Genomic DNA, 17,284 nt, shown 5'->3' with positions numbered 1-17,284 from the left:
AAAGTTGACATCACAAATCTCAACTTTCACGTTAAATGATTATTCGAATTATGAATATATTTTACACCTTCAATATTTAATTTTGTAAGTAATCAAGAGTTGGTAACACAACTATTAACACTAACGTCAAAAGTCCAAATAATGTTTAGAGAAATGATATGCTAGATAAATTCAAACAATAAATATGATGAAAATCTCATTTGACACTTATACATATTTATTATTAATGTTAGGTAAATTGTACATATATATATAAATTACTAATTTAGATCTTTTCTTATATTTTTTTTCCTTTTATTATGAATTTAGTATTTTTTTTAAAATAAGTAAAATAAAAAAACATCAAGATAAGGTTAAAATGTCTTTCGGACTAAAATATGAAATGATTAAAATAAGTCTGGAAAGTATTTTAAAATTTATATCAAACTATTTTTTAAATTTTTGAGAATTTATTGAGAGTTATACTTTTTTTTATATGTTTATTAAATACATATATGATAAGCATCAAGATAATTTTTTTTTTTACTAAAATATCTCTATTATCAAATTCATTTAAAATTGTATGATTAAAATAGTATTTTATGATTAAAGTGAATTGTTAAAAAATAAAAACTAAAACTAAAATTAAAAATAAAAATAATATCTTATTTTCTAAATCCATATTTAAGAATAAATTCTAAAAAGAATCAACAAGTAAAAATAATCGTTAGTGAAATTACAATAATTTTACATAGATAATTAAAAATTAGCAAAATATATTTTTAAAATAAATAATAAAATATAAAATTAAATAAGATAATTTAAAAAATCAGTGAAAGAAATTAATATCAGATAATAAAAAATATATATAAAGAGAGAAATTTAAATTTTAAAAATTGTCCAAACACATAACAATTTAAAAATATATTAAATAGCATTAATTATAAGATTTAAATAAATAAATTCTTTTAAAATAAACTTTATTGTAAAAATCATACTTAATAAATTTAAATTTTAAAAATATATTAAATGACATTAATTATTTTAACAGGAACATATGAATAATTTAAACTTATTTATAAAATATCAGATAAATTTATCTGGAAAGAGGAGTCAAATAAATTTATTTATAAAAAATAAGATAAAAAATTACTTGATTTTTTTTTAAAAAATTAAATAAATTTAATAAATATATTAAAAAAATAAATATTCAAAATACTGGTCATATTTGGTTTTTTTATCTCATATCTTGGTTAATAAATATTAAAAAAATTATAATAATTGTATCAAAATTAACAATAATTTATAATTATAAATAAATGTATTATTAATTTGATGGAAGATTATTATGAATTTTGATAAAAAGTTATTATAAATTTATATATATTATCAAACTTTATCTAAATTCTAAGAAAATTGAAGTCTCCAAATAGAAATTTTGAAAGACATCCTTTTCCCCCCCTCCCTCCCCCTTCCTGCGCGATCTAAAGCGATTCTTCAGCATATATCAATGGAACAGTCTCAAGAACCTGAGCATATGTAAAAGCAAAACCCTGGAGAAGGAAAGACCTAATTGAAACGATTTCAATTGTATCTAAGTATCTATCTATGTAGAGAAGCTAACATGAAGAAAAAGAAGAAGAAGAAGAAGAAGAGGAGGAGGAGGAGGAGGGCTGGAGGAGGAAGAAGAAGAAGAGCAAATTACACGGCGAAGATTCATTCAATCATCCATGATCCATCCACCTAGTCATCAGAAGAAGATTTGGAGAGGCGAGCAGGATACTTGAGGGCGTTCAGCTCAACCTTTCTCAGCGCAGCCGCTCCGAGATCAATGCCGCAGATGTCGGCGAGCCTGACGAGATAGAGCAGAACGTCCGACAGCTCCTCACCTAAGTGCACTCTCTCTGCATCTTCCCAATCCGGCAGCCCCTTCGGCACCTCCCCCTTCCACTGGAATATCTCCGACAGCTCCCCCACCTCTCCCACCTGCAAATGGCCGCGGCCAAAATATAATTCAATTCACAACGCACCGCACGAATCGGCTGTTTAATTGATAACCGTTACCAGAGCGAGGAGGAGGTTGCGCGGGCTGTGGAAGCGCTCCCAATCTCGTTCCCTGGCGAACTCCGCCATCTTCTTCTTCAGAAGGTCTAGGGTTACGGCGGATTCTTCTCGTTCCGAAGACCCCGTCATCTCGATTTGGGGAATCACAGAGAGAAGAGAGAGGGAAGGCTTGTTTGTTACGGCTCCCAAGCCCTCGCAGGCGGTGCGAATATATAGAGGAAGTAGTGGGCCCGGGTCAGCGGAGAACCATTTCTCGATCCGAAAGAGTTTATTTGAATACCCATATTTTTATTAATATTTATTACATTAATATAATAGATAAGATTATTAAAAAATATTATAATTAAATATCTAAATAATATTTTTAATTTTAAAAATACTCAAAAGGAATGAGAACATACAAAATAAATGAGAGAGAAATAGATTCATTGATAAATCGAAATAATATGAAAGGAAAAAAAAAGAAAAAAATATCAATTTGTGGGGGTATTTTTTTCAAGTTTTAGTTTTAAAGATGTTATTTAGACACTTATTTGTGATATTCTTAAGATATTTATCTATTAACTAGTTTTTGTGTCAAATTAATATAAATATATAATACATCAATATATTGATTGTCATCGAAACTATTATAAGTAATATTTAAATAATATTTTTATTTTAACTTTACGATAATATTTATTGCCTTTTAAATCAAATTTGATTTCATAGAATTACTCAATAGGATAATGGGATCAAGAACCTTTGAGCCAAATGGTGTGAAACCATCATTTGATCATTTTTACCTTATGTGAAAAAAAAGAAAATTGAATGAAAATTTTAACTCAAAAAATGAAAAAAAGAAAAAAAAAAAAAGAGGCCAAAGAAAAGATATGTTTGGTTCGGACCAAGAATATTTACCGACTTTATTTGTCTCATCTTATCTTAATATAAAAAGAAATTAATTTTATTTTTTTTATTCTTATTCTTTATTCGTTAAAGAATAACTATTCTTAAATTCTTTATTCGTTAAATAATTGAGCCAAATATTTTGAGTTGAATGTGAAAATCTTTACACAATTCTTGACTTTTAACGAGATAAAAAGGGCAAAATTTCTATCCCGCCATTATTTCACTTTAATTTAACCCAAGACGTCTGATCTGATTGACACCTAATGTTAAAAACAAAATGTCAAACCGTACTTATTTCTCTTTTGACTAAAGAGGCCAAATTTAATTTTCTTCCTCGTGCAAAACATGTTAGAATTTAATATTTAAAATAATAATTCGTGTATTAATATATTATATTATATGCCATATTAATACAAAACGTCACTCTAAATGTCACAATATTCTAATGAAAATTTCCACAAGCCAAATTCATTGCATTTAGGTAATTAACACGTAGGAAAGGAATAAAGGCCAAAATGGAAAGAAGCCCAATGCATCAAAAACTTTTCCTTTCGGTGGCAATAGAAAATAGAAAATGGACAAGGAAGGAAACTTTCTGCTGACAATGAACTCTAGGCCGGTGGCAAGCTATTATTATAATTTTCTAAATTATATTAATATAAAATCAACATTTTTAAGCATTATAAAAATTCTTAAACGAAATTAAGATGAGGGTGCTCAATTATCCTTTATAAATCTTTATATTCTAGAATCATTACATTTATAATATCGTTATATCTATCTTTCTTAATATATGTGTGATCAAGTTATCGTTTATTTATTAAATATTGAGTCTTAAAATATTATAATCTATTTTTATATTTTTAGGGACGGCCAACCACTACACCAAGCATCGTCAGAGTCTTGGAAAGCCAAGATTGTTATCCTTTGGAATAAATTACAATGATCAAGACGTGGTATAAGAAAACAAGCATTAAAAATGTAAGTAAACTTAATAATATGTGTTTGTGTGGATCTTATGTGAATTATATCGTTTATGAGATCTTCGATGAGATCCTTTTTTATGATTGTCGGATAAAATTTCAACGATATCAAACTCGAGATTTTCAAATCAAATAAAAGAGTATTCGAGATGTAAATGAATTTTTTAAGTAAGAAATAACTCATGATATCCCTTAATAAGAGAAATATATGTCACACTATGATTGACTCCAACAATAAAGAAATATGATAATTTTTCAAAAAATATGAGACTCTACATCACTTTTTAAGTTGTATTTTATTCTTAAATATATTAATTTTTTCTCAAATTTCAAGAGAGATAATTTGGAATAATTTTACTATCTTTAATTTTTTTTATATTAACTTAGCTTATTTCAGTTCATAATTTTAAAAATATCATTATAAGCATCGTTGTTTGGATGAAAATTCTAAGCTTACGAGATATATATATATAGATTAAAAGAGTAACATATCTAAGATATAAAAATACAAAATTTATATATTATTTTAACCCTTACACATTCTTATTGAATAGTAACAAATGCATCATATTTAAAATATTTTATCAATTAATAAAAATATTTATTTTTAAATATTAAAAATGAAGTAAATTAAATATGCAGTAAGCAGTCGTTAATAAAACTCAATTCATATAGAGATAATTACACTTCCTTTCTCTTTTTTGAGTAAAGGAGAAAAGTTGAGTGATCAGTGTAACAGCCTCTTTAAGCACCAACTATGAGAACATTTTATCACACTAGAGAATGTCTGGTTTGAATTATAACTTATAACTACTGTCAAAAAAGGGAGCCCCTCACCCTAACCCCATAGCAGTGTACAAGAACACACCCTACAATTTATTTTGAATTTGAATCATTTCCCAAAAAAGATAAATTTAAAGTTCAAACCCCATAGACCTACTTCTTTTGAGTTAAGGTGAAATCACACACACACCCCTCTGTGTTTTAAAAAATTACAGCAATAACCTGATAACATTTTGGCCCTTACTATTATTAATTGAGAAAAATTATATTCAATTAGGCAGGTTGAGGTTCATTATATATATTGAAAGACAGACAAACCTTCCAAAAGTCGAGGAAGCAAAGGTGCAAAATGACAATATGCTGCTACTGAAACTGCCTATAAAATGAAAACATGCAATTTATTAAAAACAGTGAAAAGAGTATTAACATTAAGTTGGTGTTCTCTTTGTATTTCAATTTTGAGTTTTGAGTTTTAAATTCATTTTCAATTTTGTATTTTGAGTGTCTATTTTGAGATTATTAAAAATGTATTCTTTTTGTTATTCTGAAAAAATGTTTCTCAAAACTAAAAATTAGAAAATGCATTTTCTTCGAGATTTTAAAAAAAAAATATTTTATGATATTTTATTTAATAAATTTGATTCAAAGCAAATTATAAATATTTATTAATAAATTATAAAGTTAATTCAAAAGACTTTAACCTATAATACAATTGATAACTAATAACAGAATAACAAAAAAATTTAAAATCTTTAAAAATATCAGACTTTAAACATTAAAATCTAATAACAAATTTTAAACATCTATTAATAAATAACTAAAATTACAAAATAACATAATATTAATTTATCATAGGTATAATCCAAAATCTTAAAAATATCTTTAAAAAAATTAATATAAAAAAATTATTTTACATTTTTAGTTTAATATTCAAATAAAATAAAACAAAAAAATAAAACAAAACAAAACATAGAAAATCAAATTGCAGAAGGGTTCGCAATCTGCGATGGGGGGGGGGGGGGGGGCGGTGGGGGCGATGTCGGACGGCTTGCAAGAGTTTGCGATGGGGGGCAGTCGACTGCAGTGGTTGCGGTGGTGGTGGCGGAAGCGGAAGCGATCGATGGCGGTGATGGCGATGGCGATGGCGGGCCAGAAAAAAAGAGATGAGGGCAGTCACGACGGACGCGATGCAAGGGTTTGCGACGATGGTCGCGGAAGCAGTCGACGACGGTGATGGTGATGGCGGTGGCGGTGGCGGTGGCGGGCCAGAAGAGAAGAGAAAGGAGACTAGGGGCGGTCGATGGGGGATGCGATGCAAGGGGTTGCAGTGGCGGTGGTGATCGATAGCTGTGGTTGCAGTGGCGGTCGACGGCGGTGATGGCGATGGCAATGACAGTCGACGAGCAAAAGGGAAGAGATGAGGTCGACAGCCGGAAAAGAAAAGGGGAGAAGAGAGGAGAGAGGATAAATCTGGTCTTTGAAGTGAGTTTGCACAATGGGGAGGGGGGGATGCGTTTTCCGCGTTTTGGGTGGGTTTTCATTGAAAACACCCAATATTGTTTTGGGTTTCCTTTACAAATTTTTTTCTTGTTTTCGAAAATGCGTTTTTGAAAATAATAAAGTAAACGCGTTTTCAGTGTTTTGAGAAATTGAAATTTCAAAACGGGCCGAAAACGACAAAGAGAACAGGCCCTAAGCATTTGGAGTAAGATCTCTGAGACACTATCCTAAAACCATACGACCTAACAGAAAAAACTAGCAACATTCTCAGTAATATGATGGAATGGTTAGCAAGCCAGTTGAGAAGTACACTAAAATAAACATCTGAAAACCATCCATCCACATCCAACCAGAATATGGAACAAATAATATGCCAATTTTTCACAGCAAACGTTATAAACATGGTACCAAGCTTCCAATCATTTCGGAGATCACAAAGCATAGATGATGAGAATCTCGAAGATTATTCATCAAATAGATAGCAGTTGAGGTCTAACTTCAAGAATGCAAAATAACAAAGAAAGCATCTAACTGTTTTCATGGTCACATCTCTGTCATGTTGTGGACGAGCTTTGGTTGCTTTTACCTCGCTAGTTTTTGCAACATACTATTTGACCTACTGATCAGGAAAACATAAGAGGTAAAACTGTTCACAGAGTCCGTAAATGGCCTTACACTGAGGTCAGAGATGTATCCATGTACTGAATTATATGTCATCTCCTCATCACACGGTGGCGTTCACGTTTGCGGAAGCGTTCAAGCATGAACTCATCTGTTGCAGCTTGCCTTCGTCCTGGTCCTTCCGCACCTGAATCACTAGGTCTAGATTCCAGACCAGTATCTTCTGCACGTCTGTCCTTGTACAGCTCAGGATGCTCTGCAAGAATTTTAATTTTGCCTCAAGTCATATACAAGGGGTAATTTTACTAAGTTCTAAAAATAAGACCCTAGACATCAATACTACCTTGAAAAATTGAAGTTCTAATTTTGGCACAAAGGAGAAGGTGAAAATAATAAGCAGCAGTTCAGTAATACATGAAACAAAAAGGAGAACAGGATGACATATAAGCAACCTCTTCTAAGCTTTTCAGCATAGTCTCTGCCACGTTGGAAATAATCTGCACTGTAACTTGAGGGAATGCTAGATTCCGTTTTTGCCCTACCCATGAGCCTCTTTTCCTGTAGGAGCTTTTTGGCAGCCTCTGTTTCCTCAATATTTCTTAGCTTGTATCTGCAACGGATGGAATCCCCCCAAAAATCATAAGACGAGATGGCTATGTATGGAAATCTACCTAAACAAGAAAGCCATTTTGTTTTCTTGGTTTCAAGAGAGACCAAATAGACACACAATCATGTTTTGGCATATAGAATGCAAGACCACTCACTCAATGGGCAGTTGAATCTCAGCAATCCCCGTAGTCCATTGAGTAGAGCTTTCCTCTGAGGTACGCCGCTTTACCTGAATGTAAAGATAGTGGGCAGTTAAATTACAATGGTCATGCAATTGCCTAACAGAAAGGAGTAATACATTTTATCCATGTAACTCAGAGAACAGAACTTGTTAGTGTAGCACTAAGATCATAGTTAAATTATCTCAAAGAATTTTGTGATTCTGATTCTGGCTGGGAGGCTGCTGCCTTCCAAATAGCTTAAGATTTGACAAGCACGAGGGGCAAGAGAGGAATGCACAATTGACAAAAAGGCTGGGAAAAAATGTGGCTCTATTCATGTCATTTTCAACTAAACATGCAGAGCAACAAAAATTAAAAAGAATTATTCAGTTATTTGATATTTCTAAACATCTTAGATGAACAAGAGAATCATATGAAAGTTCATTCACTCACTTTAAGATGCTCAGGTATTTTGTATAATTCATCCTCCACGAATTTTCCTTCATTCTGAACTTGATTTGCTGTATCGACATTCTTTCCCCTTTTCTTTGCCAACTCATGTTCTACATATCTCAACCTGTTAAAAAGTAATACGAATAAAAAGGAAAAATAAAAAACCTAAATTGCATAATATACACTTCTGAAACTTAGGTTTATATCCCTCAATGTAAAGGATGTCACCTAAAATCTGGGTAAGCAACACTGCACCCATTAATAAAGAATCACAAGGGCTAAAGCAGAAATTTTCATGTACATCACAGTTCCTACAACACTGGGTCAAATCAAACATAAATGGCACTTTAAGATAGAAAATTTTTAGTCAGGAATAACCGGAGAGACTAAAGATTTGGATTTCAAGTATTCTCCTAAATTCTAGATCAAGTCTGTTATCCACTGTCACATTCCTAGGGTTACCTAGGGTTGTGATTGGAATTGGGAGAAGAAATTAGAATGTTAGAATTGAAGGAGGGGGAGAAATCAACAGAAAAGGGAGGGAGAATTAGAGAAGAAACGAGAGAGGGATAGAGAGAATTAAGAAGATAGAATTTTCATTTCATTACACATGATCTCCATCCTCTTTCAATTGGCCTTTTTATAGGCATAGCTAGCTGCTTAATTGATTTCTAACAGCACCCATGTGTTCCCAACAAATTGCAAAATATCCCTAACAAACTATTATACCCTATTACAATAATGTCCCTCTATTGCTTCTAGGATTATGACAATTCCCCCACCTTGAAAGGTTTCTTGTCCCTAGAAACTTATTACAACCGAACTATTGTTTCTTCATCCAATGTCTATCTTCACCAACTAGTTTCTTCTTCGCCTTTTCTTGTTCTTATCTTGTTTTTCCCTCTTCTTTTGCTTTCTCTTTTCTTTTTCCTCAACAATAACAGTACTCTAACTTGCGGCAACACCAAGTCCAGCCATCCACTTCTTCCCAATTGCCATTGAAAATGGTTCCAATTGAGCTGTTAGTCCTGCAACCATATCATGTCCAGTCATAGGGAGAAATTCAAACTTCTCTTTAAGTAAATCAACCCTTTTGGCAGCTGATGTCCTGTCTTGTGTGCCCGTGCCAATGACATATGTATGGGATGTTCCAAGCAAGGTGCCTGGTGCAATCTTTTCGTCCTTCTCCTCAAGTACTTGGTAAAGAGGCTTTTCAAGCTCATTCCTTTGTTGTTTCTAGAGATCAAAAGCATCAAGAGTCTCAGCACCAATGGGAGTGCTTGAGAGACTGTTAACTGATTGAATGTCATCCTCCAATTCCTCTTCTTCCTCAAAGTTGGGTTGATCTTGTTGCAGAACCCCAAAGACATCACCATCGAGAACTTCTTTTCCAAAGGAATCGGTGTGTTCCTTTAATTCTCTTTTTGCCCACACACCCTTGACCAAACCCCTAGAATTGTTGTTGTTGCTGCTGAAACTGTCATTATAGTCACCTTCCTTGTCAATTCTGCCTAAACCAGTATACTTCTTCCACTCCACATTGGAGGTAAGCAGTGAATCAGTTTCCCGCCATCTTGACTTCTCCTTCAGCTGCTTCGTTATAAGGAATCCCTCTAGGTTAAAACTTAAGCGATAATCATCGAAGAATTCAACAAGAAATCTGTAGTGATACTTCTTAGTTAGTATCATCGCAAACTCTTGCAATTGTTCGTGAAATATACAATCGAATTCCTTGCATGTTCCATGTATGCCACTGCTGGTTTCCTTGTCAATTCTGCTAAACTCATTATCCAACTTTTCCCATGCCTGATTCTTCTGGCCAAACTGCTCATGGTTCCTGTTGTTTCCAACTGAAAATGCAACCTTCTTTTGCTGCCATTGAGGCTTCAATTGCCTCATGCGTGCACTGTTTTCCATGGCTTCACGAGCAAGACATCCCATTGAAAATGCAGCATTCTTTTACTACAATTGAGGCTCTCATGGCCTCATGCGCGCACTATCAATCTTGGCAAAACTTTCATGGGAAAAACAAGCCACAAGCCAAGAAATTGGAGCTCTTTCCACCCTGATTAGCCTCCCAAATTCAAACGTTTGACCCGAGGGTTGCTCTCTCGCTTGGAAATTAACTATGTCGGTCGACAGTAGCCTAAACGGATTAGAATTCACCTGGCTAGCTTGCTAACAAAGTCCACCTCTTGAACTCCAAATCTCAGTGCCACGACAACCGTCTACCACCCTAGGCATCGAAATCAATTTCAAAAAATCAATCGTCTCCTGCACTACTTCAAGTCACTTTGGAATTTAAGCGACTCTACCTAGATTCGTCCAGATCCAATTCAATGGCTGAAGATTTAATCGGCTCAGTTCTGCCTCCCATAAGTCGCCTCTCTCTATGATGCCTTCCAATTCGCAATCGCCTAGCCTTGAACTTGCTTCGGTTTATGGCAAGTCAGTTGCAGCACCAGCAACGCACTGATCAGAAGCTTCACTGTCTATCCGCTCCAGTTGCAACCACCACCAATCGCAAACCTCTTGCCAATGACAACCTAGCTAGTGCTGCATCAAAGCTTCCTTCCCCTGGTTCTGCCCAATCACCGACCGTACTTTGACAATGGCCACAACACCCACTGCACCACCGTGAGGAACCTGCTGCACAATCGCCAGAAACCCACTGCAATTGACTCGGTCGCGACACCCACTTCCTCGCCTGACCAAACCACGATTGCCAGAAACCCACTGCACAACTGTGGTCGTATCTCACCTCCTTTATCACGAACAAGAGTGCCTTTGATCTACAACTGAATTTCTAATCAAAACCGCCTAACGCAATGGATCAACCACCTCCGTACTCTGGTTTTAATCACTGAAATCAATTTCAATAGCCTTCTAATTGAATCGGAACCAAAGCCAAGGAATAGCTACCACCTAATCACCGTCCAATCATTCTAGAACCACTAGAATTCACCGAACTCTGCTCGTTGAATATTAATAGGATTTGACAGAATCACAGCCGAGAATCGTTGACTTTGATACCATTTGTCACATTCCTATGGTTACCTAGGGGTTGTGATTGGAATTGAGGGAAGAAATTAGCAGAAAAGGGAGGGAGAATTAGAGAAGAAACGAGAGAGGGATAGAGAGAATTAGGAAGATAGAATATTCATTTCATTACACATGATCTTTATCCTCTTACAATCGGTCTTTTTATAGGCATAGCTAGCTGCTTAACTGATTTCTAACAGCACCCATGTGCTCCTAACAAATTGCAAAATATCCCTAACAAACTATTATACTCTGTTACAATAATGCCCCTCTATTACTCATAGGGTCATGACATCCACCATACGTGCTTATATCAACTTCCAATTAAGAGAGAATATTTGCAAAGCATAGAGAAATGATGGTAATGACATGTAGAAAATATTTTGTACTTAAACTAAGGCTATCCCTATTCAAGCTTGGCCAGTTCAGTAGGCAAGCCAGAAGGTCAGAGTCAAGCTTGGAATAAAAATGAATTCAGTACCGATTACATAAACAATATGCAAGCAATTCAAGGCCTCCTAACATGGGAGGTTAAAAACTTATATTGGGTGCGTTTTAAATTATAATCATCACATAACAACAATAATAATGTAAATTATAAGCATCATAACAATAATAGTGACAACAAAAAAACTGTTTTAAATGCTACGTAGCTTTTCGTCCATTCACTGCAAGTAGAGAAGGGTAAACTACCGAAGGCTGCACTCAATATTAGAATTTGCAAAACGAAATTAACAAAACAAAAAGTAATGAAATTACTTAATGCTTATTTTTAACCCAATCAAAAGAATAATAGATTTAATATCTATGAATTCTGTTCTTTTTTTTTTTTTTTTGGTATATAAGAAACAACTGTCAATGTCTACACCAAAAGGGGCATTGGAAGATAGTTCTTTTCTTTCTTTTCATATCTTTTAAGTTTCCTTTTATTTCCTCTAAACAACTCCAAGTTTAAAAAATAGCGCCAGTGACTGGAGGAACATTAAACATAGAGAAGACAAAGAAAGATACATCAGAAAGAGGGTTGAAGCACACAAAGCAACGCAAGGAAACCCAGAGAACAAAATAAAGGGAAATTTGCATACATGTTGGGGTCTTCAACCATGACAGCAGTCTCCTGAGCAAAGGTGTCCTGCAATACCAAGTCGTCTTTCTCCCCATCCCCCTCGTTTCTCTCGCTTACTCTCTTCGGCACCAAACCGCCAGCGCTGCTGCCGCCGCCAGCGGTAGCGCCGCCCGCACCCTGCACAGTCGCAGACGTCGCCGGAATTCCAGGCTTCTTCTCCCTCTGTTTCTGAAGGAATTTCACCTCTTCTAATGCCAATCTGACAGGATTGGTTTTCAATTTACAGTTAAGTGCTAATTGAAACTGAAAAGGGATCAAAATGAACAAAAATAAGGGGAATCGCACAAAAACGAAACCCTAGATTACGCGGCGGGAGGAATTAGCATTGAGAGAATAAAGAAAAACCGTACCTTCTTTCTTCTTCGTCGTCTGAGGCATCCTTCTCTGCAATTCGATCTTCAGCTTCGTCTTCTAAAGTTCTTTTCCTGAAATTTTTCACCTTCATCTTCGGCTCCACGGTTCGTCCACTCCTCGTCCTCGTTCTCTGTAATGTGAATATAAGGGAATCATAATTTCCAAAAATTAAGGCTATTTATCGCCCGTAATTTAAGTAAATCCGGGTACCAATGCGTAATTACCTCAAAAATATATTTTTAGCAAGAACTGAGGTTTAAAAATATTATTATATTTTAAAAATTTACAATGTTAATAAATTTACGAAATAATTAACTCATCTTTTCTATTTCTCATTTGAATACAAAATAAACAACAAATTATCATCGATAATTTGAACCCCCTTGTCTCTATAGATTCGATTGAACTTAGAAAAACTCGACTTAATTGAATTCAAATACCTTTATATCAAGGTTTGAATAATAAAAGTTACAAGAAAAATAAAAAATAAAATTTTTCTTATGCCAAATAAAAGCAAAACAATTAGTAGTAATAGTTATATAAATACAATTCGACATGTGAAAGATAAAAGAAAATAAATATGTTGGAAGATCGAAAAGGTAGCAACTTCTCAACAACAATGTTGACAATTGTTCAATTACTAAAGAAATAATGGAGAGAAAAAGAGAGAGAGATATAATTTTTTTAAATATAAGTGTATTTTAATTATTTAAAATTATTTAAACAGAGTTAATTAATAGTAGAAAATAAATTACAATACAACGTTAAACATCAATAGTACTTTTTATCTTTTTACAAATATTAATAATAATTATTATAATTATTTTAAATCTTAAGAGTATTATAAGTAAATTTGTTTCATATTAGATAGATAATGTGTATCTTTTTATTCAAAATTTATATAAAAATAAAAAAGTGTTGGATTAAATTGGATCTATCCAATTCAGCCTTCCTTAATCACTATCTAAGAATTTTCAAAATTTCTAATGAAAGTTTTAGAGTTAATCACCACCCTATACATATTTTATAGCCATATCCATTTAAGTTCTCAACTCTTTTCAGATTGTCTAAGAAATCTTTAAACTTAAGAGTTAGTTTTGAAGTGACTTTTTCTATAAAAAAACGAGGTTTATTTTTTAATAGATTATTCAATACTTAGATTAGTCATTATATTTAAAATTATACAATAATAATAAATGTCATACATAAATTTTAAAATATTATATCTTTATATAGGTAAATTAAAAAGTTAGTATGGAAGAAAATAAAATCACATAAACGATTAAATTTAGTCTTTCGGATAGGCAAGACAAGTCAATTATAATTGTCAACTTGGGTCTAAACTCTTTTTAGATTCTAAAAGGTGAAATTCCTCACCTCAAGAGTTTTCGCAGCTCCAACTCTAAAATTTCTGCAAGAAGAGTTAATTACGGAACTCAGCAACGAGACTCGAACATAGGACCCCAACCGACTATATAGTGGCTACAGTTTAAGGGTTTGTTAAGTTCCAACTCATATAGCAGCTCAACCGTTAGCCTATACGCGTGGGGCGGGTCTTAACTCGCTTTCTTTAGTTTAAATTGTCTTTCAGCCAATCTGTCTCAGACCCGACCTATAGAGTCCAATCTAAAATGAACGAACATTTTTAATCACAAATATAACGGCCTACTATAAGATCACCTTTTACCTTTTACGGGTGAAATGCTTTTACTTTGTAGCCCCTCCCAAGTCTCGGCTCTCACTCTGGGCGCGACAAAAATGGTAGCTCTATCCCTGCTCGTCTTCCCCCTCTCCGGCGCTCGGCCGCCAGTCCCGCCGCCACCGTCTTCTTCTTCTTCCAAAACTGCCTACGGATTCAGCCCCGTTTTCTCCCCAGACCCCTCTCTCAAATCCACCCACCGCCGCACCGCCATTCGGAGCCATTCCGACGGCCCAGAAAACGAGTCCCGGTTCCTGGACGAAGAGGGCGTCGTCGACGACATGGATGGCTATCTCAACTACCTCTCTCTCGAGTACGACTCCGTCTGGGACACGAAGCCCTCTTGGTGAGCTTTTACCAGTCTTCTTTCGATGCCATTCGCACTTAATCTTGCGTTCATGCCCTCTCGATGAATCCCAAATTCGATAGGTTCGTTTGGTTCTGAATGAGTTATTCTAGTTGCTAAATCTAGGTTTTGGATGAATGGATGTTTGGTTCTGCTTAATTTGTAAAAATTGAGGCAGTGCTTGGGAGAGGTTTAGTGATGGAATGGAATGAATTGTTAAATGAATGGAAGTCAAGAAAGTGAAATGTTTGGGGGCCAAACTTATATTTTTGCCCCTGAACATTTACGTTTTTTTTAGTGTAGCTACTTAAATTTTTTATTATTTTAATTATATATATATATATATTTTTCATGAAACAACTCAAATTTTTTATTGTCAATTACACTCCTAGACCTATGGTTTTAAGTCAATTTAACTAACATACTTTGACATTTTTTTCATATAGCAACCTGAACTTTTTATTGTTTCGATTATACTCCTGAACTTATATTTTTAAGTCAATTTAACCTATATATTTTGACGTGAACAAAATATGATGTGTACTTTATCATCTCATTTTATATTTTTTTTTACACATAAAAGTATAAAAGTTAAATTGATTTGAAAATATAAGTTTAATGGTGTAATCAAAACAATGAAAATTTTGAATTGCTACACAAAAAATATCGAAGTATAAAGATTAAATTGACTCAAAAATCAATTTCAAATGAATAATCCAAACAACAAAAAGTTTAAATGATTACATGAAAAAAATGTAAAAGTACATGGACAAAAATATAAATTTGGCCAATGTTTGAGAGAAAGATAAGTAATGGAATTGGATGAAAATAGTGCACAGATGAATCTCATTTTCATCCAATGTACTCTAATTTGGTGGAGACCAAAGGTGCTTATTTGGAGGAGATTGGATGGAAGAGAGTCTCATCCAGTCTATTTCCATTCCATTACTAATAGGCCTCCCAAACAAAGAAAATCACTTGCCATTCTTACCATTCCATCTAGGAATGTAAATTAGATCCCATCCCATTTATATGTTTGTTTTGATAAATTTTTAAATGAGCCTATATTTATACCTCATTTTTGTATTTGTTTTCCCTTTTAATAGGGTTAATTGGGACTCAATGGAGATCCATTTTCGTCCCAAATTCCATCTAACTCCATTTGCTTCACACCCTCCCAAAAACACCACCATGTAATTTACCTTGTAACATATTCAACACCAAATATGTGATCAATATGTGATAAAAGCGACGACGACGACGACATATCAAAGCCTTAATCCCACTAGGTGGGTTAAAATTAACAAGATATCCCAACATATATTGTGTGAGAGGTCTACTCGCTGGATTTGGAGCCTGTTTTGCTTTCCAAATGCCAAATTACTCCTTTGCTTTGATGGTGTGTTTGTGTTTGTGTCATAATTTATTTAAATTCTTTGTTAGGTGTCAACCATGGACCATAATGCTGACTGGAGTGATAGCAGTTGCCTCAAGCTGGCTTTTGCACTCTGTAGTAGTCACTGCAATAGTTGTCTTCCTGATTTGTGCATGGTGGTACATCTTTTTGTATAGTTACCCCAAGGTATGAGAATTTTCTTTCTTGACTATGCTCCTTGATTGTTATGCATTACCGCAAACTAGTCCACGGAAAAGTTTTCTGTATATCGCTACTGGTTATGCCTATGTTTCATTGTTTGTCGTTGTCTCTAGACTAGAGTAGACATCATCCAGTGAGCAGGGAACTTGTTATGTAGTTTCCAACCCTGGCTACAGGGCTCAGCACTCGCATCTCATCTGCTGTGGGAAAACCCTTCCCTTTCTTCCCTTGATCCCCCCCAAAAGGAGAAGAGAGTATATTTTCTTTGCTAGATGTTGGAAGAAGGCTGTGCTTGCTCCTATTTGACCTAACATTCAAAAGACGGTTTGACACTTCAACTTTTTCTAGCAATGGATTTTTGCGTTAAAAGGTTAAGATGGTATTGAGGGTGTTTAGGATCCCTCCCTTGTGCAAGCGATAAATAGGGAATTGGGTTTAGAATTTAGGGTTGAATGAAACTTCTATGAGAATGTTCAGCTCTTTGTTTCTTTCCTCTCTTTTCCTATTTTCTTCTTCATCTTCTTGTTTTCTGTTTCCTTGTTCTAACTATGCTAAAGCTTAGTAATATCACCAAAGCTCAATCTCTCACAAGCTTTCCTCCTCTCTCTCTTACAGTATTCTTTGTCCTCATCCCCTCTATTTCTTCTTCTTCTTCCTCCTCCTATCAAGTGGTCTGGGTATTTTTTTTCTCCTCATTGGCCAAGACAATAATTAATTAAAAGAAAAAGAAAAAGAACTCATTTTGTATTTTCCTCTTCTCTCTCAGGCATATGCAGACATGATTGCTGAGAGGAGGAAGAAAGTGAGAGATGGTGTTGAAGACACATTTGGTTTGGGTAAGACCCGGTGATTTCTATGAGGTTTGGGGCATGGGCGACTCCTATTTGTGCAAGTATTATGGAATTACAGAAACCTATGGGGTTGTTGTTGTTGTATTGATCTCACTCTCAACAGATAACCACATTCACATTGACTAATTTTAATTTGTAGATGTAAGTAAAATTTCAGTGTCCTAATAGGGTCATTTTCTAAGTGGAAATGCTATTTAGACAATCAGTGACATTTTTGGTGAAATT

At 34.3% G+C, this 17,284-nt stretch overlaps 3 protein-coding genes across 3 annotated transcripts; 1 reads left to right on the top strand and 2 right to left on the bottom strand.

Annotated features, from left to right (window-relative positions):
- Nucleotides 1-1,484: 1,484 nt before the first annotated feature.
- Nucleotides 1,485-2,222, bottom strand: LOC127797887 (uncharacterized). The gene is made up of 2 exons (XM_052331075.1): nucleotides 2,044-2,222; nucleotides 1,485-1,965 (listed from the first exon to the last, which is right to left on the bottom strand). The coding sequence occupies exons 1-2, from the start codon at nucleotides 2,170-2,172 to the stop codon at nucleotides 1,723-1,725; spliced, it is 372 nt and encodes a 123-aa protein (XP_052187035.1). The 5' UTR covers nucleotides 2,173-2,222; the 3' UTR covers nucleotides 1,485-1,722.
- A 4,335-nt stretch (nucleotides 2,223-6,557) lies between these two features.
- Nucleotides 6,558-12,727, bottom strand: LOC127798356 (protein COP1 SUPPRESSOR 2). Its single transcript, XM_052331872.1, has 6 exons — nucleotides 12,563-12,727; nucleotides 12,172-12,411; nucleotides 8,045-8,168; nucleotides 7,586-7,659; nucleotides 7,274-7,431; nucleotides 6,558-7,077 (listed from the first exon to the last, which is right to left on the bottom strand). Exons 1-6 carry the CDS (start codon nucleotides 12,655-12,657, stop codon nucleotides 6,914-6,916), a joined length of 855 nt encoding a protein of 284 aa, XP_052187832.1. The 5' UTR covers nucleotides 12,658-12,727; the 3' UTR covers nucleotides 6,558-6,913.
- A 1,493-nt stretch (nucleotides 12,728-14,220) lies between these two features.
- Nucleotides 14,221-17,185, top strand: LOC127798235 (uncharacterized). Its single transcript, XM_052331671.1, has 3 exons — nucleotides 14,221-14,611; nucleotides 16,055-16,193; nucleotides 16,975-17,185. Exons 1-3 carry the CDS (start codon nucleotides 14,268-14,270, stop codon nucleotides 17,056-17,058), a joined length of 567 nt encoding a protein of 188 aa, XP_052187631.1. The 5' UTR covers nucleotides 14,221-14,267; the 3' UTR covers nucleotides 17,059-17,185.
- Nucleotides 17,186-17,284: the final 99 nt, after the last annotated feature.

Source organism: Diospyros lotus, chromosome 3, assembly GCF_014633365.1.
Source record: "Diospyros lotus cultivar Yz01 chromosome 3, ASM1463336v1, whole genome shotgun sequence".
Lineage (NCBI taxonomy): Eukaryota > Viridiplantae > Streptophyta > Magnoliopsida > Ericales > Ebenaceae > Diospyros > Diospyros lotus.
The sequence above is the reverse complement of the archived record's forward strand: the minus strand, read 5'-3'. Positions and strand labels throughout refer to the sequence as shown.